This window comes from Panthera leo, chromosome F3 (genome assembly GCF_018350215.1).
Source record: "Panthera leo isolate Ple1 chromosome F3, P.leo_Ple1_pat1.1, whole genome shotgun sequence".
NCBI lineage: Eukaryota > Metazoa > Chordata > Mammalia > Carnivora > Felidae > Panthera > Panthera leo.
In genome coordinates, this window is record NC_056696.1 from 11293547 (window position 1) to 11320764 (window position 27218).

The 27218-nt window shown below is 36.9% G+C and overlaps 1 protein-coding gene across 5 annotated transcripts in view; it reads left to right on the forward strand.

Moving 5' to 3' along the window:
* The window catches only part of DCAF6 (DDB1 and CUL4 associated factor 6), a 133864-nt gene that overhangs the window by 78364 nt on the left and 28282 nt on the right, over positions 1-27218 (forward strand). For all 5 annotated transcript variants that reach the window (XM_042925389.1, XM_042925384.1, XM_042925387.1 and 2 more), the window contains 4 exons: positions 13693-13810; positions 18241-18353; positions 20899-20985; positions 21206-21533. In XM_042925389.1, coding sequence (XP_042781323.1) covers positions 13693-13810; positions 18241-18353; positions 20899-20985; positions 21206-21533 — 646 coding nt within the window. The remainder of the gene's footprint in view (positions 1-13692; positions 13811-18240; positions 18354-20898; positions 20986-21205; positions 21534-27218) is intronic.

Here is a 27218-nt window from a genome sequence, read left to right on the forward strand (position 1 = left end):
CCTGATGAGCCAGGTGACTTATTTTTCAAGCTTTATTACTAGCACATCAATCAAGGACAGCACAGAGATGGATTGGTAGAGGAAGACGTTCTGACCATGAGAAGGGGAAGCTGAAAAGAAGGATGGAAAGAGAAAGACTCTAAAAACGAAACAAACAGGCCGTTCAGAATTAGGGAAAGCAACTTTACTGTTGTACCTCCGAATTCCCTGGGTTATTCTAAACGTATTGTGATGCAGCTGGTAGAAACCAGTGATGTGAAGTTGTCCGGGATAACTTAAATAATACTTTTCTCTAAGAAGACAGATGCATCATCTCTCTACTATATTTTATAAATATGTTTCCAAAAAAATTAGGAAAAAATAACTTAGCTCTAAGGCCATAAGCTATTAGTTGGCTGAAAGTTGACACGTATAGGGTGCCTCATTTGCCAATGGTATTTGGGAACTTCAATATTATTGAAGTACCTGTTTAGTGTGAAACAGATCTGATTTTAGCAGTCTTCCTGGAGACATATTCAGAAACTAATTTTAAAACAAATTACTTCTGATCTTAAATTATTCTTTCGAGACCTGAGATGACCACTATTGCTGTGGGTGTTTCTGTTCTTGAGACTGCATGAATGATGAATGAGTTGGTAAATGAAATTTGAGAACTAAGAAATTAAGCATGTTTTGTCTGTATGCATTTATTGTAAAGGTATTAACAGCGAAGAATAATTCCCTTAAGGTAAAGTACAATTATATCACCATGTTATACTATATTGTACTACTGTTTAAAACTGCTCTCTAATCAAAAATCTTTTTTGTAAGGATATATGAATGCAAATAGTGTATCACTACCAGACAGTTGTGGCCAGATTCATATTCTGTTAATCACATAGAGTAATTTCCATAGATTATATTGAATATTTTATTCAGTTAAATTGGTACTTAATTTACATATGATATGGAATATGGCAGAAAGAGACCAAGAAAGGATAACTCGCAGATTTTTGGCATCAATGCCTGGGTGAATGATGATGCCACTTAACTAAGGTAGATTAGTCTTGAGGCAGAAATCAAGAGGTTCTTTGTTTTTTGGCCATGTCAACTATGATATGCCTGTTAGTCATATAAGGAGAGGTGTTACATAAAAGGGCAAATACTGAGTAGGTTTGGCAGAAGCTATATCGTATTAGACTATCATCAATGAACTGTGTAATTAGAAACGTTCTAATGATGAACAGTATATCCAAATGAATTAAACCCTGAGCTTTTTTTTTTTTTTTCACATGCCTTTTTGTTTAGCAGGATTACATCCTTTTTTTTTTTAGGTTTATTTATTTATTTTTGAGAGAGAGAATGCGGGAGGGGGGAAGGGGCAGAGAGAGAGAGGGAGAGAGAATCCCAAGCAGGCTCCGTGCTGTCAGCATGGACGCGGGGCTTGATCTCCCGAACCGTGAGATCATGACCTGAGCCGAAATCGAGTCAGACACTTAACCGACCGAGCCACCTAAGGGCCCCAGGATTACGTCATTTAGAAAGTACTGGGGACTTCTACATTACAGCCTTATACTACCTAAAAATAACTTCTGTAAACATTAAGAGAAACTGCCCACCACGATCTTTCTCATCTGGACTAATACGATAACCTCTCAGCTGGGTTCCTCACACCCACTCAGGCTGCAGCCTCTTCCCAGCAACAGCCAGAGTCAACTTTTAAAAACAAATCTAATCATGTCCTTCATCTACCTAAAACTTTTTAATTGTGTCCCTTTGCCCTTCAAAACAACCCAAGTCCATACCGTGGACTTGACCCGGCCCCTGTCTCCCCAGACTTATCTCAGGCCACCCTTCTCTCACTTACTAAGCTTTTGACAGATAGGTCTGCTTTTAGTTCTTCTAGCACTCTCTACTCCTTTCCCTCTCAAAACTCTTATGTATGCTATTTCCTCTACCAAAAGTCCTTTTCTCCTACAGCAGCTTTCTACCCATCAAATCTCAGAAATTCCTTTCTTAAAAATAATATGACATTTTAATTTGAAGTAATTCTCCCCTCTTACTCTCTTTGTGACCTGTTTTCCTTCATTGCATTTGTCACAATTTGTAATCATACAGTTTGAGGATTTGTTTCATCCCTGTGTTCTCTAAATGTTGTTTTCATCGACTCTAATACACTATGATACAGATATGCCTAATACCATATCTGTTATACAGTAAACAATAAATATCTGCTTAAATGAGTGAGTTAAATGACTTTATTAAGTAGTGGGATGCCTTAGGAGAAGCAGAACCAGATTTATGTATCGGAAAGATGATTTTGGCACGATTATAGATGGTTGATTGGAAGGGGTTAAGATTGAAAACTGCAAGACCATGTAAGGGGCTGTTGTAATAGTCCAGGTGAGAGACGCTCTGGGGTCCAATCTAAGGTAATTAGAGGTAGGAAATGAGAAAAATGGACAGATTTTGTCAATATTTGAGAGACAGAATTGATGGCATCTTGAGACTGAGTGGTTAAAAAATGAAGGAGAGAACCATATCCAGGTATCTTGATAGGATAATGGAGAGCGATACCATCAGCCAAGATGGGGATTTCCGGAGAAACAGCTGGTTATAGGGGGAGAAGATACATGAGATTTTCTTGACATGTTTAAGTACACTGAGCTATCCAAATTGAGAAATCTTACGGACAGATAGATGGATATATGTGTCTGGGAGTCACTGGAGAGGTCTGAGGGGGAGATAAAAATTAGGAATCATCAGTTTACAGATAGCAGTTGAAACCATGGTAGTAGATGAGACTGTCGAGGAAACGAGGGTAAAGTGAAAAGGGGAGAGTGTACCCTGCGGAGCAAGCAGAGGAGAGGGTTCGGCCAAGGAGACCGGAAAGGAATGAGCAGAGGAACTGGCAGGGCAGAAAGGATGCCGAGTTGGGGGGGGTTGGGGGGTGGGGAAGCCAAGTTCGAAGAGGAACTGCCCAGCAGTGACCTGTGAAGCGACGATGTCACGTCCGACAAAGACTGAGGAATGGTTTTGGGCTTTGGTCAGAGGCCGCTTACCCGTTGTTGCCGTGGCCTGGCAGTTTGAGTGGCGCGGTGGGGGCAGAAGCCAGACAGCAGTGGTTTGAGGAGAACGAGTTTCTTTTGGAGGCGGAAACGTTAGCACGTAGATGACTCTTTCCATAAGCTCATTTAAGAATGAAAAGGTAGAGGAAAGGTAATGTCTGGGAGAGGGGTTGTAGTTTCCAAATGGAGCACGTTGATAAAATAAGAAAGAATCTTCGTCCGAGAGGTTAAAGGTGTAGGGAATAGTTGATGTCCCCTTAATGCTATTATTTCACGTTTTAATCTTTGTCAAGATTCTTGTGTTCCACTTTACCCTGTAGAACGGGAAAAGTAAAGTTCATAGGTTTTCTTTCTGAATATATCTCTAAGGATTATTTAATTATGTTTCAAGTTTCTTATTCATACTTTTAAAGAGACACTGTTAATTTTTTTAATTGATAATTCAGTTTCATACTTATTTGACAGTGTTCATCTTACAAGCCCTGAGGTACTTTCACATTATTGTTTGATATCCCACCGTAGTCCATAGATTTCTTTATTTGAGGGGATTACCAAGGATAAGAATGCTCCTAATAAAAATTTTAAAATTGGGGTGCCTGACTGGCTCAGTCAGTAGAGCATGGGACTCTTGATGTGGGGGTACTGAGTTTGAGCCCCATGTTGGATAGAGATTACTTAAAATCTTAAAAAAAATTTTTTTTAATTGTAGTGGATTTGCTTCACTAAAAGACTTTTTTTTTCTTTCAGTGTTTATGTACACATTATTGCATTGGTTGGTCAGTCACTGTTTTTGTTTATCTTGAATTTTTGACAGAAGCACATTTTTTAAATAAAAATATATTTAGTCTAAACCTTCAGAGTCCTCAATGCAAGCTGCCTGGTTGCTGGTTGCCTCAATAGTTCTTTTCTTTTATCAAAATATTTTCCTAAGAAACAAAATGTCAAGGAAATAAGTGTACAACATGCATATTGTTTTTATCCTATCGTAAAATACTTTCCAATATCTTGCAAATAGAGGGCTTTGTACACACATTGACAGCCTCTCTGTGCTAATTAGAAACTCCTTTTGAGTAAGCACAATGATACCTGTGCTTTGTGTTTAGTTTGAACAGCGTTTTAATGAGTAGTTCTGGTGTTTCTTTTCATTTATATCCTTAATTATGTAATGCCTACTGTATTATAAGGAAAATAATCCTCTTCTGGCATATATTTCTCATCCCTACATACATTATTAAAAGTAACACATTATTTTCTGTTAAAAATATTTAGGCCAGTGATTTCCCCCTATTAAAACAATGGAAGAAACCTATGACCTTAACTTTTAATTTTTGACGGAGTGTAAGAAAATTGTTCTGCCTGGGTTTTAAAGTTTGGCCGTGACTAAAGCAAGTTGCTGTATATCCATTACAGTGATAATCATCCGGGAAGTTGATAATGCTGTTGCGTTTGAAACTTAGGCCCGTGGGCGATTGTGCACCTGCCAGACACCAATTTGTAGCTTTAGAAATACAAATTTTAACTCTCCACTGTGTATATGCACAAAAGCAGACTTCTTTCGATGTCCATAAGACGTTCACTTAGCGGATGAGGCTTGTGGGTTACCAGGAACCAGTGAAACAGCTCTGACTGACTCCACTAGGGTAGATGGGAAATGGGAAAATGGGACCTGTCAGGCCTTCCCTTAAGGTCATACGCTGTCACCAAATTACAATTTCATTTTAGTAATTTCATGACAGTATTACTTCAAGTAGTATTTTAGATCTCCATTAAATGTACTTTGACAGTTCTAATTTTTGTTAAATATCTAACTGTTGAAGCCTGCTGCAGTAATGGGAAGTACAAATTCAGTATTCATCATACTGGAGTATATTTGTAAATACTGTATCTTAAATTCTAAAAAAAAAAAATGTTAGTGAACTTAGAGTTCATTTTAGATTTTTTATATTCCAAAAAATTAATGATCACTTCGTTGCTTAGAAGGGAGCAGTCTCCCTTTCCCCAACTATTAAGTCTAGATTCTTCGTGCTAGTGATACATTTGTTCTTTTGAAAGTTAAACCCTATTTCATTTTGAGCATATTGTGTATGCTCACTCGTTCTCCTCTCCTGCTAACCAAATCAGTATCTGTCTGTATATCCAGTTAAATTGTTTTCTAACTCAGAACTGTGTATGATAAAAATAACTGACATTTATTGAGTTTTTAGTGTGTGACTGGCATTGTGTTAAGAATTTTACATGCACTATCTCATGTGTTCTTACACAACAAGTACTAATATTATTTACTGATGAAGAAACCAAGACTCCCAAGAAATCTAGAAGGACAAGTGAAATAAGTGATGGAGCCATATTTGTATGTCTGTGTCATTAATTCAACTCATATTTAATTATCTGTTTACTTGGGGCAAGCACTGGGCTCACACTAGGATGCATGCTCCCTGTGCTGGGAACATAGTGTTGATTAGCAATAACAGTGTTAATAATCATAATAGAGTTGGTTAACCGTAATAATAGCAATAGCAGACACACTTGCATTGCATATTCTTTGTGGCAGACATTACTTTGAGCAATTTTTATTTGTTCATTTACTTAATCCATACCACGACCTTATACCATAGGTACTGTTACGCTCATTTTCCAGATGAGGAAACTGAGGCACAGGGAGATTAAGAAACTTGTGTGAGGTTACCCACTGTAAGTGTGCCTTAGTGTTATAAATGTGATCCAGACCGAAGCCTGACTCTGCCATCTGTGATCATAACTACTGTGCTTTGCCTCATCTAACAGTAAAGACAGATGATGAAAAGATAACTCGAAGTGTGGTGAGTGTTATAAAAAGAGGAAATAACAGGGTTCATTGGGGAACACGTAAGAGTGAGTCTTCACGTCTTCTGGCAGGGGGCTAAATACGGCATCCGTGAGGACGAGATACTTCAGCTGAGGTCTGAAAGAGGAGTATGAGTAAATTAGGTGAAGGGGAGTGAGTACAGGCAAGCAGGAACAGCATATGCAGAGGCTCCGAGATCGTCACGTTAGCATGACATGAGCGTCCCACTGTGGCTGCAGTGTTCCTTGGCTTCAAGAGATGGGTGGGGCCCAGATTGAGAAGGACCTTTGGGAAGTTTAAGGTTTGGGATTTTATTTTAAGAACAGCAGGAAGCTAAGGAAGGATTTAAAATAGAGAGTATGGACTGATCCATCTGGTTTGTCCAGAATAGAGTGTGGAGATTTGACTAGAGACAGAATCACTTAGGAAGTTCTCCTGGTACTAACATTTTGACCCGATTGATGATAGAAGTCTGGGGAGAAAATGAAGAGACTGAAGAAATATTTAGGCTATAGAATAAACAGGATTTGATAATAGTTGAATGAGGCAGGAGATTGAGGAGGAGTCCAGAGTATAAGCTGCAGTAACCACTTTAGAATTTCTCTGTGGGGGTGGTTTAGTAATGGCAAGCTGGTTGGAGGGACCAGGATGAGAGTATGTGTCTTCACATATTTGTGGTTGTTTGGGGGAGTTACTGATGGAGATTAACAGATGACATTTCTGGCTGCTGTAAGGCTAACTCCCAAGTTTCGATTGAGCACAGTTAAGTGGGTAGACACATTCTTAAATAGGCAACCCTGGAAAAGGAATAAGGTATGGGAGGGGATGCGTTGAAGGAGGTGGGATCGCAGACTTGCTTTTGAATATGTCGATTTTGAGTTTTCCATGTGGGAGACCCACGTCTGTTGGAAAAGGCCGTTGGGCAGTTGATTGCATGGATATGGGGCTTAGAAAAGGTGTTAGAGGGTCGCCTGGCTGGCTCAGTGAGTAGAGCATGTGACTCTTGGCCTCGGGGTCGTGAGTTGAAGCCCCACATTGGGCCTGAAACCTACTTAAAAAAAAAAAAAAAGAAAAGAAACCCTTTTTTTAAAAAAAAGGAGGAAAAGATGTCAGAGCTAGAGAAATAAATGGGGAATTTTCTGCATATAGATAATAATTGAAGCCATAGAAGTAGATGAATTGACAAAGATGAATATAAAACGTGAAGGGAGAAAATTCAGTATCTAAAACATCTCAGGAAAAAAAATCAGAAAAATTGCAGAATTAAAGATTTTGCTAGAGGAGATACAAGAGATGAAGAAGGAACCAGAGAGGTCAGAGGTAGAGTAGACCACCAGTACAGTGTCGTGAGATTGAGAGAAGAGAAATTCTCAGATACAGGAGAGCTGTGTATCTGAGTGCTGCTGATAGGTCAAGTAAATGGTTTCCAGAAATTCTCCACTAAATTAATCTGTGTGGAGGAGATTGATCAAATTAGAGCAGTTTCACAGGCTGGTAGAGACAGAGGCCACGGTAGACCAGGGGGTGAAGAAATGGAGATGAGAAATAAGAAAAGCATTTCAAAAACATTTTTGTAATGTTTGTTTGTTTATTTTGAGAAAGAGAGAGACCAGGGAGGGGCAGAGAGAGAAAGAATCCCAAGCAGGCTCTGCACAGAGCCTGCCAATGCGGGGCTTCGAACTCACAAACCTTTGAGATCATGACCTGGGCCGAAATCAAGCACTGACTGAGCCACCAAGGTGCCCCAAGAAAAGCATTTCAAGACAATAAGCAAGGAAGACAGTAGCTGGAGGGGAAAATGGTTAAAGAGAGTGTTCTTCTGAGCTGTCTGCCTCGTTTGTTCATTTTCACCTGGAAGTCACATATTGATCTGTTTTGTGTGACAGGCAGGTTTGGATTTTTTAAGAGAGAATATTCCCGGGGAAACAGAAAAGAGAGATACTGAGTAAGGATTTGGGGAGGGTTCTTGTGCCACATGGCGTGGGCATCTTTACCTGTTTCCTTCCTGTGTGTTCTCCTCAAGACTGAATGTGAAATAGGAATAGGGACTCTTACGAACAGAGAGCTGTAAGGCTCACGGGTCTGCAGCAGGGGAAAGAGAGCCTAGGTAGCTGCTGCATTTCAGCCCAGAAGTTGTAAACGTCACTGGGAATATGAAACCAGGCACAGTCTGAACCTACATGTATCCAAACTCCTGTTTAGATTCAATTTGCATTTCTGTTTTATGTCAGGAAAAAAGTTCTTGGATTAAAATTAGTATAATTGATGTAGAGGTTGAGTTTTGATTGTCAGGGAGATATTTTGACTAGAATATTATTTCCAAAAGATTTTACAGAAGCGATTTCCTAAGAATTACCAGTTTTAAAGTTGTGCTTTCTTTGGTTTTGGCTTCCAGAACATCATTTATGTATGTAAAGTCAGATCGCACTAGTGAGAACACTTATTTTTAGAATAAAATGCCTTGCCCCACAGTCATCTGTACGGTAGATAGGTGTTTTCTGTGAAGAATCTACTCCTAAAAGCAGTTTCTCCACTTTGAATCAGAATATGCCTTCTTATGCAAATGATTGGAAGAACTGGATATCCAGTAGTCTGAGGTCTGCAGAAAAATTACGGATTCCTGACCTATAAAATGGAAGTGTTTCAAATTGTTCTAAAAATTATATTTGAGAAATTTGCCTTCTCTTCTGTGCAAGTCAAGTAAGTTGGGAGCAAAATTTGAGAAGGTAGTTGAACCTTATTGATGTGTCTACATTTTTTTCAGAGAATTTCACCGTATGTTTTGCTTCCTTTTAGATTTATTTATCTTTTTAATTTTTTTAACATTTGACTTAATGGAATGAGAAGTGGCAAGAAGTTCATTGCAGGGGCGCCTGGGTGGCTCAGTGAGTTGAGTGTCCAAGTTCAACTCAGGTCATGATCTCACAGTTCATGAGTTTGAGCCCCGTATCGGGCTCTGTGCTGTCATCGCGGAGCCTGGAGCCTGCTTCTAGTTCTGTGTCTCCTTCTCTCTCTCCCCCTCGCCTGCTCACGCTCTGTTTCTCTCTCTCTCAAAAACAAGTAAACATCAAAAAAAAATTTTTTTTTTAGTTCATTGCATAATAGAAAATACTTTTCATAAAGAATATACTATTTCTGTATTATCCACCGCTTACCTAAGCTACTCTGGGGATTAATGTATGATCGTACAGTTACGAGAGTGACGCAGGAGCAGAGAAATGTTGGGCATAACGATTCTAAACAAATTTTTGTGGCCATATCCTCATTAATTATCTTAATTTTGATTACTCTTTAAATTTACATATAGGATAGGTCTCCAGGGATATCCTAGCTGAAAGTTCAAACATCTGTATCAGTATTTAGATGATCTATAAACCTAGTTACCAAGATAGCCTATTTTGTGCTACTGTCAGCACACTTAATTTTTGGCATGACTCTGAGCCTGTGTTTTTAGAACCACAGAGGAATATAATTTCATGATGTCAATGCACAGATGAAATGGTTTGAGTACATGTGTGTTACCAAAACAAAATTGTTTGTGGTTCATATCTGAAAGGCTTGGAAGGTATCTAATTAAATAAAATTCAGAGAAGTTGCTTTCAAATTATATTCCAGACCATTCTAAAGTTTTTTTCTGAGTCACTATACTAACCTGAAAGGGCTCTTATAACATGTCTGGAGAGGATCTTTAAAATTGGCTCTCCAGAATTTCACGTTATTGACTATTCACTTGTAACCTCGAAAATGAAGTCTTTTACAGTATGTGGTCTTGATTTTTATGTGGTTATTATTGTGCTTTTGAAACGTGTGTTTTTAAAACAGGTGGTAGTTTGCCTTTTTAGCACTGCAAGCTGCTGTCGCCAGTTTTTAATAATTATTCTTAAGTAAGCAATATAAAATAGCCATCTCTAACTTCAGCAGTGTTGAACAAATTGAAAGTGATTTTTCCCCCACTACACTGCCCTTGTGCTGAGAGCACACAGTTTAATTAATTTTATTCTCCTATAATGTTTTTAGGAGAAAGAGAAATAGTCCAGTCAGTCTCTAAGCACCCTAACCAGAAGATACAGCATAATTTTCCAGTACTCTGAGGCCAAAGTGACAATTTGGGTTACCAGAACCGTGATCAGTTACATTAATATTGCTGAAATGGATTACACATCATTTCTGAGAAATAGTACCACGAACAATTGGTATTTCTAAACTAAAATATTTAAGCAGTCTTATTTTCTATTTTGTATTCAAGTTACTTCCAAGACAGCATAGTCAGTAGGAACTCCATGTAGAAGGAAGCCTAGATGGCGAGAGAAAAAAAATCTAGCTCAGAATCACCTGTTTCACCATCTGTAAAGTGGAGGTTTAATACAGGACACACCTGTCTCCTGGGACATAGTAATGCTTAAGAAATTCTTGTTATTATTATGATGGTGCTTTTTATATATAGTCATTTGTTTAGGTGAAGTTCTAACCACAAGGGCTCTTAGATTAAAACTTTTACTTGTTAAGCAAAAAATATCTTAGTTACATATTTCTGTCTGTTGTGTGAAGTTTTGAATAATACAGTTTTAATTATATATACATATATACATATATATTTCAGTGTTTATTTTTGAGAGAGAGAAGGAGAAAGCAGAGAAGGGGCAGAGAGAGAGAAAATGAGAACCCCAAGCAGGCTCTGTACTGTCAGCACAGAGCCCAATGTGGGGCTCGAACTCATGAACTGTGAGATTATGACCTGAGCCAAGATCAAGAATCTGACGCCCTGAATAATAAAGTTTTTAGATTGTGTTTGCCGATATAAATGGTTACAAATATTTTTTCAAATAGAGTAAAAATAAGACATTTAATTTCTTAGTTTTTTAAAGTGGATTTTTCTCAGACATTTGTAGCTTAAAATACATATTGTATCAGAAAAGAATTGTGAATTCACTAGTAAGCCAGGGATCTACATTTCTGAGAAAATTCAACCTGGTAGGATGTAGATGATCAAGAAGAGGAGTATTAAAGTAGGAATAGATTGGAACAAGCCAGGAAATGAATCCTAAACTGTGGGTAGATACTCTTATTAATGCCTTAGTTATGCATTGGGTGGTGTTTCTGCCAGAAGCACTCGTTATTTACATGCAGTCTGTAAGGAGTTAACTAGACTGAGGGGTCTGAAGTTTGTGTAGCTAACAGAAGAATGCATTCTGTTTATAGAGCGGTGACCCAATTTTACCCCAGGCTGGTGAGTTCATTTACAATCTCAGTGAACAAATTCTGTCAATGGTAGTCATTTTATAAATTAAATGAATACCACTGTGTCTTACGTGACTTACAATATGTAGATTGTATTCATGAGAGATTAAATAATAACTTATGGTGGTAGACACCGTAAGGAAGATGGTTTAATTAATATTATCTTAGGAAGCTTCTTGCTTTGCGGGGGTGGGGTGCTGCAATTTAACTAAGATATTTTCCACACCATTCTGACCTCTGGACAGAGGTTGTATTCCTGCAGTTACAGAGTGCAAGTCTCTATAGCTGTCTCTTTTGTTTTATACAAAAGGAAATTTTTGATACAGCGTATAAATGGCTTCTTACAACTTATGTTGCTATAAGTGAGGTGGATGTAAGAAATTCAGTCCTGTAATTCTCTCACCCCTTTTGTTTTCTATCCCTTCTTTACTTTTAACAGAAAAATAAATAGGGGTGCCTGGGTGGCTCAGTCGGTTAAGCGTCTGACTTTGGCTCAGGTCATGATCTCACGGTTCATGAGTTGGAGCCCCGCGTTGGGCTCTGTGCTGACAGCTCAGAGCCTGGAGCCTGCTTTGGATTCTGTGTCTCCTTCTCTCTCTGCCCCTCCACAACTTGTGCTCTGTCTCTCTATGTCTCTCAAAAAATTAATTACAAAAAAATTTTTTTAAGAAAAATAAATAGCAAAGCACTTTATAAAGTGTTGTGACAGATAATAAAGGAACCAGCCCAGCTCTGCCTCTTAGTTTCCTGGATCATTCAATCTTGCAGCTATCTGTCCTCATCAAGGATTATGATGGTGATTTGGGGAGCAGTGGGCCAAAAATTTCAGCAACTAAGAATAAGGGAAATTTAATTTCAGTAAGAATAAGGGAAAACTATGTGTGGACAAATGCCTACCAGCAAATTTCTCAAAGTTGGTCAAGGGTAGGACGGATGTTTTAAAAGTCCCATTCTTAATAATTTTATGTAAGCTAAACATCTGTTAATTCAGTTATTTTCTTGGAATACCATTTGATGAAATACCTCCTTTAAAACACTGAATGTAATACTGAATCTTTGAAAGTTGTATTGGATTGTTAATTTATTCCCAGTGGCTATGGCAATGACATAGTCATAACAGTAGTACAGAAACAAAGTGTTTTTACCATTTGGGAAGAGCTTTATAATTTACTGACACTGTTATTTTCAAATAGCAATTAGTATTACAGGAGAGGATTTCTCAGGAGTTAGAAGTGAAGACCCAAGAACTGAAAGCCCTGAGTTTTATTACCAGCTTGATTTCTCATCCCTAGGAGAGAATCCTTTTCTCTTCTACTATAGTTCTCCATTGGAAATCTTGTTAATTGCCATTTCATAGGATAAAAGTTAGAGCAGAGGTTCTGTCGGATTCTCTTTTAACAAGCGCTCTAGCGTCTTCAAGAGGAATACAGAAAGATAGAAGTCTTTCACTGCAGTATAAAATGAATGTGATAACCAAAGGGCCTGAATAATATTGGTTTTATGAAGTTGTTACTGCTTTTGTTATTTTCCAAGACAGAAGGCTTACTATTAGTAATGTATCAGTTCTTAAACTGATAGCAAGAAAACAGTTATATCACAGAAGAGTTTTCTTTCTGCAAGCAACTGGCAGAAATGTTACATGTTTGATTATATAGCAGTTTGTATTTTCTATGTATGTTAATGTTCCCTCAAGCTATTAATCATCATAAAAAGAAAAAAATTTTAAGCTTTATTTAATTTGGTGTTTGAAGATCCATGTACTCTTTTGGGGAGGTGGGGAAGGATAACTTTGGGGTGGTCTATATCAATTTGTGTAGAATTTCTTGATTTTATTTGCCATTTTACAAAGATTTAATATGTTGAGATAGATAATGTATCATGGACATCCCTTATAGATTCTTAAGGTGAAATTACGATTTCCGTAGTTTAGAAAACAAATTCCTGAGATTAGTCAGGAGAGGAAGAGGAAATATACCAAAACATATGATCTTATAGCAAAGAGAGTTTTAGAAATATCAAAAGCATATTAAATTTTCTTTTCCTCCCCTCCCAATAGCGTGCAGTCTATAATCCCTTGCTAGATTATAAATCTGTGAATTTGAAAGAACAGAAAAAATTTGATAGCCTTTAGTTGCAGCAGAGTTTTTACTGAACAGCTGCTTTCAGAGGCCTGGCATCTTGCTTCTCAGTGCTTCTGAAGGAGCCAACGTTAGTTTATCGTGATGCTCTAGCAACTAAAGAATGAAGTCGTGAGCATTCCATGACATGAAAGGACCAGTTTATAACATATCTCATTGCTTGTTAATATTCTTTGATTTCCTAATGACTAAATATGACTCTCAAATGTGTGTGATTTCCATCTGAATTGAAGGGAGTCATGTCCACAAAAGTAGAATTTGATGCAGTGCCACTTTGAAGTAGTGTTTCTATAACACTTGCTTTTGAACTTTAAGTGAGAACCGTAACAGATGTGAGAAAGAACTATGACAAGGACAGCCTAATTTAAGTTTTATAAATTTTAGGAAATGTCATCTTTTTATTGGTTTCAGAGACTTTTTCAAATGTTTTAAACACAATTTTCAGATAACAATAATGAAAAGCTGAGCCCCAAACCAGGGACAGGTGAACCAGTTTTAAGTTTGCACTACAGCACAGAAGGAACAACTACAAGCACAATAAAACTGAACTTTACAGATGAATGGTAAGTTAATATTTTTGTAAAGCTGTTCTTAGCCATTTTGTAGGATTGTATTAGATACTATTTTTAGCACTTCGTCATCTTTGTGTTTTGTTTAGTTGTAATGCATTGGTTCTCCAACTTAGGGTGGGTGGTTCAGATCGCTTAGAGAGGTTGTTAAAACACAGATTACTGGGCCCCACTCTCAGTTAAGTTTGAGGTGGGATCAGACAGTTTGCATTTCTAAAAATTTCCCAGGTGATGCTGATGGTGTTGGTCCTGGAATATTTCTTCTGATAGAAAATGCAAAAGATAGAAAAATAAATAATCACCAATAGGCCATTAGTGCAAAAAAAATAAACCTAACACTTTGGAGTTTTTTTTCAGTCTTGGTCCTTTGCGTAGGTGTGTGTGTCCACACACATATGTACATATATGTATGCATGTGTGATTTGGGGGTTGCGTTTTAAAGTTAATTTGAATCATAGTGTACATATTCTGTTCTCTCCTGCATTTATTTGGCTTAGCTCCATAATAAATATTCCCACATTTCTACTTAGTTTTCGTAAATCTGAAAACTGTAATATTCCAGAGTTTACCTAACCGTTTTTCTTTAATCAGGCAGTGAATTTACCTTTCTTTTTTTTATAATGAATATCTTTGTTTACAAGCTTTTTCCTATCTTTAAGAGTGATTTGAGATGTATTTTTAGAAGTCAACTCTAAGTCAAAAGATATTGCCAAATTATTTTCAAAGGACTCTTCTGTCATTACGTTTCTCCCAGCAGCATATGAAAGTTCACATTTTGCTGCCCCGAGGCCAGTGTTCAATAGCAATTTATTTTTAATTTGTATATTTGATTTTAAAATAATTGTCATTTTTATTTAATTGATTACTGGTAAGGTTGAACTCTATTTGATGGCTATCAGGTTCTCTTTAATGACATTTCTGGTTATATTTATGGCTCACTAATCTAGTTAAATCTTATGTCTTAAAAACAGGTTATGTGAGCTTCTTATATTCTTTTAGTCTGTCTCATGCCTTTTGCTTGAGATAGTATCCAAAATTTTGTATTTAAATTTATTACCATTTCTATATTAATATGATTTAACATGTCAATAATATAATATTTCTTAATATATAATTACATAGTAATATAATTATATGATTAATGTATAGTAATTATATTAATCATTTATAACCAATATATTAATTATTTTGTATAATTGATATTATATTAACATATTCCACTGTTTATTATTATATATTATATGCTCATATAATATATACATAACATATAGCTATATATTGTTTATTAATATATAATTATATGTTGATATGTGATTTTACTTATTTATTTATTCCAGTTCACTGGTTTCCATTTGTGTTTATGTGTCTATGTATTTACATTAAAATCTTTAAGTAGTATTTTCAGATATTACTGAAATCCTTCTGTGTTCCAGAGACTATTCTAGACACTGGGAATACATCAGGGAAAAAAAAAACTGACAAAAAAATCCCTCCCTATTGGAACTTATATTCTAGATGGGGGAGACAGACAATAAATAGAGCAAATAAATGAATTGTATAGTATGTTAGAGAATACTAAGTGCTGTGGAAGAAAATATAGCAGGTAAGGATGATTGGGAGACCTCGGGTAAGGGTAGGCATCATTGAGTAGATGGCATTTGGACAAAAACTTAAAGGGTAAGAAGGAGTGAGCCATGCATACATCTGGAGGAAGAGCATTGTAGGCAGAGAGAAAGCCAGTCCAAAGGCTCTGACGCAGGAACAGACCACGAATGTTCAAGGGTCTTTAAGAAAACCACTGTAGCTGAAGTGGAGGACCAAAGGAGAAAGTAGTAGCAAAGAAGGTCAGCCCAGGTAAGCGAGGAGCATATTTAAAAGGATAAAGGATGTCTCTGATTGCCGAGTAGAGAATAGGCCCTAGGTGGAAGCCAGGTGGCCAGTTAAAAGACTAACAGTAAGAAAGGTGAGAGGCACCTGTGTCTTGGACCAGGATGAGAGCAGGATTCTAGATATATATTTGAAGGTGCAGTCAGTAGAATTTCTAACTTCTTTATGAGCCTTAGTATTGGAACTCAACTTTTTATAATCATGATCTCTGTGGCCCTTTTTCTTAATATGTAATTGAAGATCATACAAGATTGTTATGCTTTATGTCTTTCTTGTTCTAGTCTCATGTTTCTGTACCGAAAAGGCTGATTTTTTATAAAGAATCTCATCTGAGCATTTTTTTTAGCAAAGATCCTTAGTCCCACTCTTCTTTTGAATGCTACTTTTTCTTCTCTAAAAACTGACCATGAAATTCTCTCATTCACTAGTTTCTTATTTCTTTATCAGAAAGTAATTAGTTTTTTTCCTGATCATGAAAGAAAAAAGAAAAAAATTATAAAAAGAAAACTCAAAATGTATGCAGTCTTTTTCATCTCTTTTTCATATGCCAGTATGGGGTCTTGCTTTTATTTTAGTTTCTTTGATGACAGATAAGGCAATAGAGCACACTGACTAAGAGCTTAGACCTTAAACTTGACAAGCTGTTGAACTTCTCTGAATCTCAGTTTTTTCATCTGAAAACAGGCATATCTACTAAGAACCTACTTTAGAGGTTTGTTGGGAAGATTTAACGAGATCACACAGAAAAAGCAGATAGTACTTGGCACGTTGCCTAGCACACGACAGGCCCGGGTGCTGGGTCTGTAGTTACCTTCTTTGTAAATTGGCCTTTCCTAGCCTTTGCCCGTTTTTCTACTACAGTGTTCATATCTTTTTCTTACTGTTTATAAAACTATTTACCTATTTATTATAGAATTGAGTGAGGATGATACCATTTGTCTTTCATTTGTTGCAGATATTTTTCCCAGTTTGTTGTCTGTCTTTCAGTTTACTTATGGCAGTTTTGCTTTATGGTTCCAGCCTGTGAGCTCATGCTTAGAAAAGCCTGTCCTTCCCAGGATTAGGGGGAAAGTTTCTTCTTATTTTCCTCTTATCATTTCTGTGATTTTCATATCAGAAATATGTGCTTAATTCCTCTTCAACTTATTCTGCCATAAAGTATGACATAGAGCTATAGCTTGATTTTTCCACATGACTCTTCCTTTGTCCTGTTACATTGATTGAGCAATTTATGCTTTTTTCTGTGATTTAAAATGCCATATTAACATATGCTAAACATGTTTACTTGGTTACATTGTCTTTTCCACTAATGGCTCTGTTTTCCTACATCAGTATCATATGTTTCAATTCTCATAACTATAATACACTGAGCATTTTATTTATGCCTGTATCATAGCTTTCTCAATGGGGAAAAAAAGATTTATATATCACATTGGCTTCTCTTTACCAAAATTGCTATATATTTCTTTCCGGTTAAAAAGAAATAACATGCTCATTGCAAAAAAAAAAAAGTCAGAATCTAGAGAAAAGTGTGAAAAAAAATCACTTGCAATAATCCTACTGAGATGACACTTAACATTGGTACGTATCCTTTCTGAAATTTTTTTCTGCATATATACCCATGTAGATATGCATTCTTCCTAAAAATAGCATATTATATACATGGGTACCCTTTTAAAAAAATCCAATTGACTTCTGCAAGTAGCCTGAAGGGGGTTTTATAAAATCTTGGCAAAAAGTCCATGACAATTTGCATTGTCTATTGAGTCATTGCTATTTGTCTGTTATTAACAGTTTTTAAGTTACTTGTAACTCTCAGGGTTTTTTTTTTCTTGTTCACATTTATTCTAAATCTAAGAAATTATTACATTTCTCTGAATTTAATTTTAATCCTAGATTGTTTTACATTTTCCTCTATTTTCTTTCCCATCTAATCCCCACCTTACACATATGCCATGATTTATCACAGAACATTCATTGAAAATTATTTATTTGAATCCATCTAGGATTCTGCCCTAGCCAAAAATGCCGACAGAATTGTTAGTCATCGTCAGGTGGGTATTAAACTAACAAAAAACATTTTCCGAACTTTCTACAAGCCCTGGTGCTCAATCACCTGCCATATGTGAACAACAGTCCAGAAGTAGAAGCAAGCTGCATAGGGGGGTTCAAAGACCAAAGTGTGTAAAACCAGTAAGGATTTGGATGTGGTGAACCATCTGTGGTGAGGACAAGAAGAGAGTCCATGTAATTCAGTTAAAATTCAATACAAATGTATAGAAATAAATAGAAGCATCAAAACCTTGAAAAGGTGGTCCTTCTGTATTTTTAAATCTCTTTTTTAAGGTTAAGGAGGATTAGAATAATCACCTTGATCTTTGAAAGTGGTGTTTTACAAGTACTATTCAAATAAGAAGTCCTGTATTTTATTTGTTGTGTGGATTTTTTGTTTCTCTAGTTGTAAAATATAAAAATTACCCTAAAAGTTCATATTTGTTAACTTCCTGGTGGAACCGCTTGTTTTGTTTTGATAATAGGAGCAGTACTGCCTCAAGTTCTAGAGGAAATGGGAGCCACTGCAAATCTGAGGGTCAGGAGGGATCCTTGACCCCACAGAGCTCTGTGCTACCACCAGGAGACAGTGAGACAAGTAAGGTGTTGTTTCTGTTGTCATTATAAAACCCCAGTGTTGAATGTCCACCTGCTTTTATGTTCTTTCAGTGCAGCAGATTTATTTCTTGGTTAGTTGGTTAGTTAGTTAGTTAGTTAGTTAGTTAGTATTTTGTAGAGAGCTCGAGTGGGGGAGAGGGGCAGAGGGAGGGAGAAAGAGAATCTTAAGCTCAGCGTGGAACCTGACATGGGGCTTGATCCCACAACCGTGGGATCATGACCTGAGCCAAAATCAAGAGTCGGACACTCAACTAAGTGACTAAGCCACCCAGGCGCCCGTTTTTTGTTTTTAATAAATTACTTTTGCCTCAGTAGTCCAGCCACTACTGTTGATAAACAGATAGCAAATGCAAATGGTTGAGGCCTTAAGCATTTAGGGTAGGGAGTCACAGTGAAGCACAGTTCCCCTCAGTGGATACAATGGCCAAGACAGGTGGTCATTGTACTGAAAATATGTGAGATGTAAATGTTAGTTTGGATTATCTTGACCACTTTTATACCTAGCAGTGAAATCCAAAGTATCTGCCTTGATTTTTTCAAAGAGTATAGGTGGCTTGTGAAGGGGGAAAAAGGAATAAAATTTAAATGGGTTATGCGTGAATACTGTTTCATACAAGAAATGCCATTTAGGAATTTTTCAGAATGCTTTCCTAGAATATTTTACATGACCGTTATGTGAAATTTAGTGTCTAGTCCAGAGCCTTGATTACAGGAGATTTTTTTTCTCTGTCTTCTCTCTCTCTCTCTCTCTCTCTTTTTTTTGTTAGCATATAATTTTTGCTCACTTTTTTTTTTTTAATGAGGTGAAATTCACGTAACATAAATGAACCATTTTAAAGTACACGCTCTAGTGATGCCTGGGTGGCTCAGTCGGTTAAGCATCCGACTTTGGCTCAGGTCATGATCACATGGTTTGTGTGTTCAAGCCCCGTATTGGGCTCTGTGCTGACATCTTAGAGCCGGAAGCCTGCTTCAGATTCTTGTCTCCCTGTCTCTCTGCCCCTCCCCCACTCATTCTCTCTCTCTCTCTCTCTCTCTCTCTCTCTCTCTCTCTCTCTCTCAAAAATAAATAAACATTAAAAAAAAAATTAAGGGCGCCTGGGTGGCTCAGTCGGTTAAGCGACTGATTTTGGCTCAGGTCATGATCTTGCGGTTTGTGAGTTTGAGCCCCACGTTGGGCTCTGTGCTGACAGCTTAGAGCCTGGAGCCTGCTTCGGATTCTGTGTCTCCTTCTCTCTCTGCCCGTCCCCCACTTGTGCTCTGTCTCTCTCTGTCTCTCAAAAATAAATAAATCTAAAAAAAAAAAATTAAGTACACAATCCAGTGACCATTCACAATTTTGTGCAACTATTGCATCTGTCTAGTTCTAAAACATTTTCTTATCCTCTCTAAAGGAAATCCCACAGCCATTAAGCAGTCACACCCCATCCCCCATCCTCCTTCCCCCTTAACCCCTAGCAACTGCTTATTTGCTTTCTTTTATACATCCATTTTTGACTGTGTGCTATTTCATAAAGCTGGTGAAAATCAGATGGAACTAATGCTCAAAAATTTAGCCTGGTACAGTAACAAGAGTATTAAAAAATAAATATAGCTGGTGATGGGCCATCATAGAAAAATCAGCTCATTAATCAAAGAAAAATGGCATGAAATGAATCACGGCCAAGACTGGCATACAGTAGATTTTCAAAAAATACTTGGTAAATGAAGGACTAAATGAATTCCACTTCTTATTAAAGGAATAGATGCCTCAATATAACAGAGTTTACAAGAATTAAGTATGTGTAAAACAACTCTCTAGTAAGCAGATGCGCGGTTAGGAGCAAAAAAGACTGATCCCTAATGGATCTTAGAGTTAAATCCCAGAAATAAGTATTTTCAGCGGCCAAAAGAGAATTGATGGTAGGGTTCATGATAGTTCAGATTCTACTAAATGCATGGTAAAGGGATAGAAAAATACTCAGTTTTAAGTTTAGATTTTGTGAAGTTTAGAAACAAGGCAAGAGCAAGTAATGTCAGTTGTGAGGGCTTATCTCAAGCAGAAATTCTTCACCACGGGTTTATGAAGGTCCTTGCCTGGGCTTTGGGAGGAGGCAGTGGGCGGGATTGCTCATCCATCTTTGATAGTGTTTGTACAGTTCGGTGTGGACGTAGATATTTGCATTGTACTGAGGGGAGGTTATGTCTGGGTGTCAGAAGATTCTATGATCCCAAAAGGATTAAGAGCCGCTTATATATAGGATAGCGAGAGTATTCAGCTGGTATTCATTTTATTAAAAATTTTGGATTTAATGATAATTTGGTGGGGTGCCTGGGTGGCTCAGTCAGTTGAGTGTCCGACTTTGACTCAGGTCATGATCTCACAGCTCCTGAGTTCGACCCCTGTGTTGGGCTCCATCCTGACAGTTCAGAGCCTGGAGCCTGCTTCGAATTCTGTGTCTTCCTCTTTCTGTCTACCCTGCTTGCGCTCTCTCTCGCAAAATAAATAAACATTTTAAAAAATGATAATTTGGTTTATTTCCCAGAAGCTCTTGAAGAATCGTCAGAGGATGCGACAACATGTCAGGAAGGTGCATCTGCAGAAAACACACTTCAGAATCGTGTAGATACAGGTGAGTAGTTGTCTTGTTCTCTTTAGATAATTGCTTCATGTGGGCAAATGAGAAGCGTAATTTATGTTACTCTCTCCTGAGACCATTTCCAAATAGATGTATTATGGAATTTTTTTCTCCCTATTGGGAAATTCCTCATTAGGAAATGCCTGCCAGCTTTAAGGCTAGATTAAATAATGTTGCCAACATGACCAGCTGTTTCTACTTTATTTTCTAACAGCACAATCAGATAAGTTCACATCTGAGCCATTGGATTCCTGCTCAGGAGAAAGAAATGACCTCAATCTTGGTAGCTCTTGTGGGGTTCCAGAAGAATCTACTTTGTCTGAACAAGGCAAGGAACCAGGAACTTCAGATCAAACTAGCACTGAAGGTGCTGCCGATCAAAATACCACTAATCCTGAGCCTCAGTCACAAACAGAAGCCATCGGGCCTTTGGCTCATGAGGAAACATTAGCCAGGGACTCTGCTCTCCAGGACACAGATGATAGTGATGACGACCCAGTCCTGATCCCAGGTGCGAGGTATCGAGCAGGACCTGGTGACAGGTTGGTAGATTTTTCATTAAAATGAACTCTAAAAAAGTGCAATTCACCAGGCTTTGTTTGAAGTCACATAAAGGAGTCTCTCCATTTTTTACAGTTGCTTCCCCTAAGGGTATCTCAGGCATACAAACTCACAGAATTTTTTAAACTGTAAATGATTTTACGTATTACATTCTTTGAACAAAGTGTACTTAAGAGGGGAATAAAGTCTTGTTGCTCTGTGTGTCCAGGCCTGAGGCTTGCTCCTCAACTTACAGGTCAAGAGAAAGGAATGTGGAGAACGACCAACAGGTTATTTATGAAGTCAGAGCTATATTTAGCTGTAGACATCCTGGCCTTTATCAGTTTTGTTTTATTTTGTTTTTTTCACATTCGGTTTTTCTGCTTTTCTACTGACCCTGGCTTAAGGTCGTGTGATAGTAGTTCTCTTTTTGAGAACATTATGTTGTTCTCTGATGTCTACTAGGTAACCCAATTTAGAAAATGAAAAATCATACCAGATAACAAATATTACAACTACAACGAAGAATCGCTCACGTGTTCATATACTTCTGCCATTTTTTATTTTGTGTGATCAATACAGGTGTATTCTATTTTTTAGTAGATAAAATCTCTTGAAGTATATTGCATTCCATACTTTTTAAAAACTATTTCCACAGATAATGCTATCATATCTCAGTATAAGCTCTGTCCTTTTCCAGAGAATAAAATTTTATCTTTAAAGTCCTAGCTTACACAGGTATGAAGAACCATTTCACATATTTCTATGCTCACTATACTACTGTTTGTAAAATATTCTGACATTTCGGACAAGTGAAAAATACAGTGAAAAGATTATATAGCATTGCCATTCTTTCATGGTAAATTAATGATCAAGAGCATTATGACTTGGGTTTGAATCTTGGTTTTACCACTTGCTATATTTCCTCATTCAAACTACCTAATATATTTTTAAGGTTCAGTTTCCTTATCTATAAAATTAGGTTATGATTATCTAGAATTGTTATAAGAATTTTTAAAAATCCATCAATTATTTAGTCAGAGGATCCGTCCACTTTGAAAGCACTAAATAAACAATAACTGTATTAAGCAACCGGGATGTTCTGTGTGGCTACTCAGACTTGAAAAACAATTACACCAAGAATGGCTTTAGGGATAAAGACTGACAGAGGCCAAGCAGAAATCCGGAACAGAACTGCTTCCAGTTCAGCGAAACCACCTTTTGTGACTACGAAAGGACAGTTCCTTCAGTTACGTTTAATCAGAATGTTTACTTGGCAATGGCATTGTTTTTAAATGTAAAGGAAGTGATCTCTCCCAATATTTGTACTTAGCAATGAACCAACCATCTTCTCTTTACCGGCCGCACATTAGTCTTCAGCATTCTTAGTCTCTGTTTTAGACAAGTAAAACTTAGTCCCATTTCTTTCCATACCCAAGAGGGAGATCAAAACCACTTGAATACAGGTAAGGTTAGCAAGCGTAGCACAGTTTGAAAATCAAATTGATGGTTTCTGAAACCCAAGGGTGGAGAATTAGAGTCTGTAGAATTATTTTAAGCTTATGCACTTATGGCTTTCTATTTACATAAGTGAACATACGTCTTTTTTTTTTTTTTTTTTTTTGTACTTCTTATGTAGCTAAAAATGATGCTAAGGTCATAATTGAAAATAAAACTTAAGTGTACTTTCTAGTAAAATGCACCAAATCACTTACCAGGTTTATTTGCTTAAATAAGAAATTATGTATTTTTAATAGATGTTAGACGCTTATAAAATATCGTGATTATTTATCATCTTCTATCCAAGCTAATTATAACACTTTTACACCAAGCCGACTTTATAGCTGAGGAAACTGAAGTGCTAAGCAGATGATTTGTATATTTTAGACCTAAAAAGTTTTCTTTTTTCTTTTTTAAACACAGTAGTTGAGCATCAGGGAGAAAGGAGGATTTGGAGGGAGCAAGGAAATGAGGGACAACGGCCTGGAGCTGACCCTACTCCGTGGAGGTCTCCAGTGCATACTCTCAGGCTAGATCCAGATCAGAAACCTCCTCTGGGTCTGCATTGGCTTCCCTGATTTTTAAAAATTATTATTATATATTATTTAATGTTCTGTATGTTCAGCTCAGGTATATAGCCTTCGTTTGTCCCATATATTTTATTTTATTCTGTTGGACATAATAGTGAACTTACCGAAGAGTAACAGAAGGATAATAAATTCTCACTCTTTAAGAAACTTAATAACTTCTTGAAGAAGAGAGGACAAATCCACAAGCCATTTATAAGAATGCAGGGAAACAGTTTTAATAAAGGAAATGAACTACAGTGTTGCATACATACAAAGATGTATGTACTAAGTCCTTGGCAGTACACACGTCTTTGTATGTATGTAACACTGTAGTTCATTTCCTTTATCACTAAAGCGATTATAGTGACTGTTTAACAACTACATCAGTTTTTCTTTGAGATTTGCATTATTCCTATTTACCAACAATTGTAAATGGTGAAAAATCTTCCTTCTGATTTTTATCTAAATAATTTTGATAGTTCCTGACTTCTTGGCACCATCTCGATTAAATCTTGAACTGCCTATATAAAGTATGTTTTTAATATTGCTGCACCTTGCTAAGGGTTCTTCATCCTTAAGACAACTGCCTATTTATCTTATAAATTGAAGGAATACGTATGTTGACGTTTATGCTAAAGAGAGAAAGTTTAAGATACTTTACTTCTTAAGAACATGAAAAGAACTATTTACCAGCTTGTAAGTAGGCGTATGATTTCTGAGAATTTCTGTTTCCAGAGGGACAAAAGATTTCAAAGTTCTCTTGTAAAAATTACACTGTTTGGTTTTTAGAATCTAAGGATACATTTCATACTTTGATGAAATGCCCAACTAAAGGAACGCACGTCTCGGAGTTCCCTCGTTGCTGCCACTTGAGAGGCCCAGTCAGGGTTAGTTTGGTTAGAGTAAAGAAATGGCCCCAAAATTAAAAATGGTAAAAGTGCATACTTAGGTCTGTACTTCAATGTGTATGAAGAATGACGTAGCGGATCTCATAATTTCTTTTGCCCCAAATTTAATTTTTAAAATGAAAGCTAAAAAGTTTGTAAGTAAGCCATTTTTGGTACACATTATTAAAAATATCAAAGCAGTTCTTTGCAATGTAAAGTAACTATTTCATTATAAAGACTTGCATTTTTAATTTGGTTAGATAAATATGATCCAGCTTTTCACTTTTGGACTGAGATCAAGCATGAGCAGGAAATGTCTTAGAAAATAAAAGCCTTACCCACTAACATAGATGTTTTAGGATGGAACGCTCTGCCCATGAACCATAGCTAGTGTCGGTACAAATACAACTGGGACCTCTATGGCAGAGCTCAGTAAGCTTTTCCCTAAAGAAACAGATAGTAAATATTTAAGCTTTGCTGGCCAAGAGATAAAGTGGAGGCTACTGTGTAGGTACTTATATAACCATTTAAAATATAACCACTTACAAATGTAAAAACTGTTTTTTGCCTATAGGCTGTTACAAAAACAGGCGACTGGCCAGATTTGCCAAAGAACCATAGTTTCTAATTTCTGCTCTTTGGCAGATCGGTCTTAGAGAAGCACAACTATAGTCTGTGGTAAAATGTCTCTACTGGCAGATATCCGAAGTTTAAAACGATGAAATCTCTATAAATCACCACATATTTGGTCCCGTTTAACTTTGTCTAGGGCCAGAGCACAGCACATCAAATGGAAACTAAATTGAAGAAAGAATAATTAATCAAACATATACTTTCCAATCTTGGGATTAAAAAATAATAAACAAAAGTAGTATGTGTATCCCTTAGTGATATTATACACCGTATTTAGAAATAGAAACCCGTGCCCTTGGAATGGAAGGATCCTGGTCAGGTTTTCTGTTTATATGGCCTCCACATAAACTTTCCACGGTGCCCCAGGGAGCTTACAGTAAACGGTATGATGGCCTGGCTGGTAGCTCTTTTCTTTTGCCAAACCCGAGAGGTTCTTGCTTTCTGGGAAGCGTGTGAGTGAGCTTCCTGAAGAAGTTCTTGCATAGTCTTGGATGTTTTTCGTTGTAGACTCCATTGAGATGCTCTAAAGACTTTCCTGGTAACTAGTAAAAATATTAACCTTGTATGGCCTGTTAACCACTTTTTAAAAAATGTATTTTTCATATGCATAGAAATGTGGTTCTGTTTACCTATTCTGGACCCTGGGGAACATGGCCTTTATTTTTAAAGCCAGAATTCTTTGTGTCCTGTAAATTTGTCACCATCTCTTTACTCATCATTATAATCACTCTCAGTATTTCTAATGATTCAAGTGTATTCTTTGTGAAAGAAAATTACAGAGAGAAAAAAGGTAACAGAGAAAGAACTGAACTCCTAGAGAGTGAAAAGCTCTGTTATTCTTTGCTTGCTTGTTATCGAGTCTATGGTTAGGACAAATGAGTCAGCTCAGGGCTTAATTATTTTTTTCTGAAAGAGCAGCATAGCCCTGGGGAGCATAATGTAGGTGTCGCAGTGGATGGTATTGGTGGTTTGAGTCCCTGCAGTGCCCTGCACTCTGCAACGGGTTAGGTTCTAATCTAGTTAAAGATAAAAGGGATTAAGTGCCAAGTCTTCCTTTCAGTCTAGCTTCAGTGAGTGTCTCTGTTTCCTTAATCTCCTCATATACTTTTAAGTTGAAGGGCATAATCTCACATAATTCCTTAAGTCAGGAGGAGACACAGAAGTTTTCTTAGATCTAGGTGATTAACAGTAGAAGTGGTGACCTTATTAATGCTTTAAATATTTGGTTCTTTGAAGTCTTTGTGAGTGACTTTAGTTATTGTGTTCCCTTCACTAGATTTAATATCAGAGGAACAACAATAGGTGATAGAATAATGAGGTAATTCAGTATGTTCCTTCATTATTTATTTTTTCTTTATGATGAATTTGCCAGGTCCTCCTTTTCCACACCTAACCACCTTTCCTATTAACAGTTAATACCTCCTCAAACTTACTGAACTCTGAGTGCTCAGCCTTGTGAGCAGGTTGCTTTTCACAGACTGTATTTAGCTGCATGCACTGCATGAGAATAGAATGAAGAGAAATTTCCTGTGTGCAGATGTAACTGATACCCACGTCGAGTGTGTCACATGGTAAAGTAACTATCATCTGAAAATGATGTACTCTAAGTTATTGGTTACTCGTTTTGGATATTTTGTCAAAGGATGCAACTTACTTTTTTTAAAAAAAACTTGATTGGCAAAGCAATTAGCCTTAGCAACTTTTTGTTATTATTCAGATATACTCCTTTCCCTTGAAATCAGGAAGTAAAATAAGGACTTGAGTCTAATTCTATGCATAGGTGTAAAATTCTGACTTTTAAGGAAAGCTGTTTTATTAATAAATAGCTTTAATAACTTAATGTCGCACATCAGGATGCTATCTAAGTCTCAGACACTTCTGTAATTTGAAGACAGTGGGGTACATTTTTAAATACAATTTTAAAGTGAGCTTCAATCCCATTATTCTTCTAGCCCAAACCTGGTTTACTGACAAAATCAACTTTATATCTAATTCTAGGGACACATGTCTGTTACTTACCATTCATTAGTTTCCAAAACAAAGGGGTAATATGAAACATAAAATGGAATTTGTTTAAGGGCTTTTTGATTTTCTGGTT